The sequence below is a fragment of the Poecilia latipinna genome, unplaced genomic scaffold (genome assembly GCF_001443285.1).
Source record: "Poecilia latipinna isolate Pla-1442-1.1 unplaced genomic scaffold, P_latipinna-1.0 Scaffold1452, whole genome shotgun sequence".
NCBI lineage: Eukaryota > Metazoa > Chordata > Actinopteri > Cyprinodontiformes > Poeciliidae > Poecilia > Poecilia latipinna.
Window position 1 is genome coordinate 101092 of NW_015114068.1, and position 2466 is coordinate 103557.

General features: G+C 40.7%; 1 protein-coding gene across 2 annotated transcripts in view; it reads right to left on the reverse strand.

The window, feature by feature from the left end:
- Positions 1-227: 227 nt before the first annotated feature.
- The window catches only part of LOC106962716 (putative helicase mov-10-B.1), a 13701-nt gene continuing 11462 nt past the window's right edge, over positions 228-2466 (reverse strand). The window contains exons 18-23 of one of the 2 annotated variants that reach the window (XM_015057286.1): positions 1834-2025; positions 1627-1698; positions 1237-1362; positions 1059-1147; positions 850-962; positions 228-742 (exon numbers count right to left, since the gene is read on the reverse strand). In XM_015057286.1, coding sequence (XP_014912772.1) covers positions 681-742; positions 850-962; positions 1059-1147; positions 1237-1362; positions 1627-1698; positions 1834-2025 — 654 coding nt within the window. In that variant the 3' untranslated portion in view covers positions 228-680. Of the gene's footprint in view, positions 758-849; positions 963-1058; positions 1148-1236; positions 1363-1626; positions 1699-1833; positions 2026-2466 lie in introns of both variants that reach the window. The other variant, XM_015057284.1, reaches the window with a different exon arrangement.

Consider the following 2466-nt stretch of genomic DNA (forward strand, 5'->3'; position numbering starts at 1 on the left):
CGGTTGCGCTGTCGAGGTAATGAATCTTACTCAGAATATGTGGGAAAGTTTAAGTGCATCTGAATACAAATACACAACAGTTTTCTGATTTCTGGAAATACAAATCGTGTCTTTTCCCCCCCCCATCTCTTCATACTTAATTAGTACTTTGTATTTTGTATATCAGATAAAATCCAAATCAAATACACTCCAGTTTCTTTGCATGGCCGCAAGAACTTGGTGAGCAATTTCATGTTTCACATAGTACTTTTTATTAAACCCAGTGGATCAAGTTAATTTAGCAAATATAGGTTTTTAAACAAAGCAGTTCAACAGTGATTCAACAAAAAGTATTTTCTCAATTTTTAAAAAAAGCAGTGATTAAGTTAAACAGATCAAACCTGAGTAGAACGTCCCTGAATTTCATGTAACTCTTTAGTCGTCGTCATGATGTTGTAATCGGAAGCTAATGTTTGCAGTGGTTAGCAGTTGAGCTCTTATTGGTACAATTCCTCTGTCCTCTGGTCTTTGGCTAAATGTTGATCTTCAAAATATGCTTCTGGATAATATCACTTGAATGCTGACATTGTTTCTGATCATTAATATTGAACAGTAATTTTTATCCCGGACATTTGTAATGCATTGATGCTCTTCAAGTTTCCCAGGTAGTTGCCCTCTGTCTCTCTTCCTCTCTCTGCTGCTCACATGTCACTCCTCCACTCGGGGTCCAGTTGCTGTTGAACAACACTCTCAGTAGTCTCAACTGAGAGTGACATTACTGGGATGGAGAAACATTCAGAAGCAATGTTTAAATAATAACACAGCTCCTTATTTAATTTAATTTAAAAAGACAGATGAAACGTGTTTTACTTTCAGCCTCGATGCTGATGTAGAGCTCAGACAGTTTGGCCACGATCATCTCGTCTTCCTCAGCATGCGAGAAACCGCTGTAGCCTCCCTCTTCTTTGCAGTACTCGATGAAGCTGCGGAGAAGAGACAGGAAAAAAAAGAAAGCTAAATTAATTTTATTCAATATAATCTATGATTTAGCTTCTGTAATGTGAGACCGAGAGACGTACCTGGCCCAGTTAGGGTCTGCGCTCAACATTAGGGGGTTTCCCACCACGATCAGCAGAGCTTTGGCTCGAGTCACGGCCACGTTGAACCTCTGGACAAACAAAGAGTCAGGACGACGTGTGGACATTTGAGGCGAGCGCGCCTCGTGTGTGTGTGTGTGTGTGTGTGTGTGTTAGTTACCTTCTCATTCTTGATGAAGCCCAGGTTGAACTTTTTGTCAAAGTCCATGTAGTTGGCGCTGCTTCTAACGGCGGAAACCAGGATTACTCTCCTCTCCTGGCCTTGGAACTCCTCCACTGAACCAACCTGACACACACACACACACACACAATTTAAACTAACAGCAATCCAGCATCACTGACTGGATCGATAGCTGCTTTGAATAGAAATTATTCTCTTATGTGCTTTTGTAGCCGCTCTGCATCAAAAGCAGCCAGTTAAGGTGGCTCTGGCGTCCGGTCAGGATGCCTCCTGGAACTTTACCCCCCCTTTTATAAACTCAGTACTGTAAACTTTTAAAGCTCCTGTTCCCCCATAATCTCCTCACATCGTAGAGGGTAAAATTGTTACCTTCAGATTGCTCATGTCTTTACATTTTAAGTCCTTCCCAACTTTATCCAAGGCTTGTCGGATTTTCTGAACCTGTGTTATACAAAGAAATAAAACAGCAGTACGATTCAGTGTTTACAACGCCGGACAGGCGTTCATTTTAGAACGGCCATTTATGTTCTAGAAATCAAGCGGTCATCATCGATTGTCTTTGGAAACAATTCACACCTGCTTCCTGTAGGGGGCGATGATGCCTATGTCTTTGGGAGCAATTTTAGCCACTCCTTTCTTCCCTTGCGACTGCAGGAGTTTTCTCACGTAGTCCATTAACACCTCCACTTCTGCAACATTGAAGAACGAAGGGCTGGTGGATTCACGAGCATCAAGACCAGCAACCCCATGAAAAATCACTGGGAAGCCCTGAAAGATACACAGAAGAACATTGTCAAAATAACCTGAATCCCTGCTGGAAACCAAGATTACAGAAAGCTCAGTTTCCACATAGCTTCTAAATGAAAACACTTCAGTCAGTGAAATACAGTATTTTGGTAGGAAGGAACTTTCTATTTTACCACAAATGTTTGATTCATAAGTCCATCTGCATCAATCCAAGCAAAACAAACCTTTTATTATATTCTTTTAGAGCTAGTTTTCATCTTGATGGAGGTAGTTTGAATCTAACTTAGTCTGTAAAGTGCAAGGAGGACACGTAATCGAAATACTACTTCTGATGACAGTATCAATATTCATGTCTTTTTTTTTTATCTCACATTTTCTATCTTCTCTTATGAGGGAGAGGTGAGCTTTAGCATCAGCTGTGTCCATAAACGGTAGTGATAGAGATTTTTGGTAGTATCATTT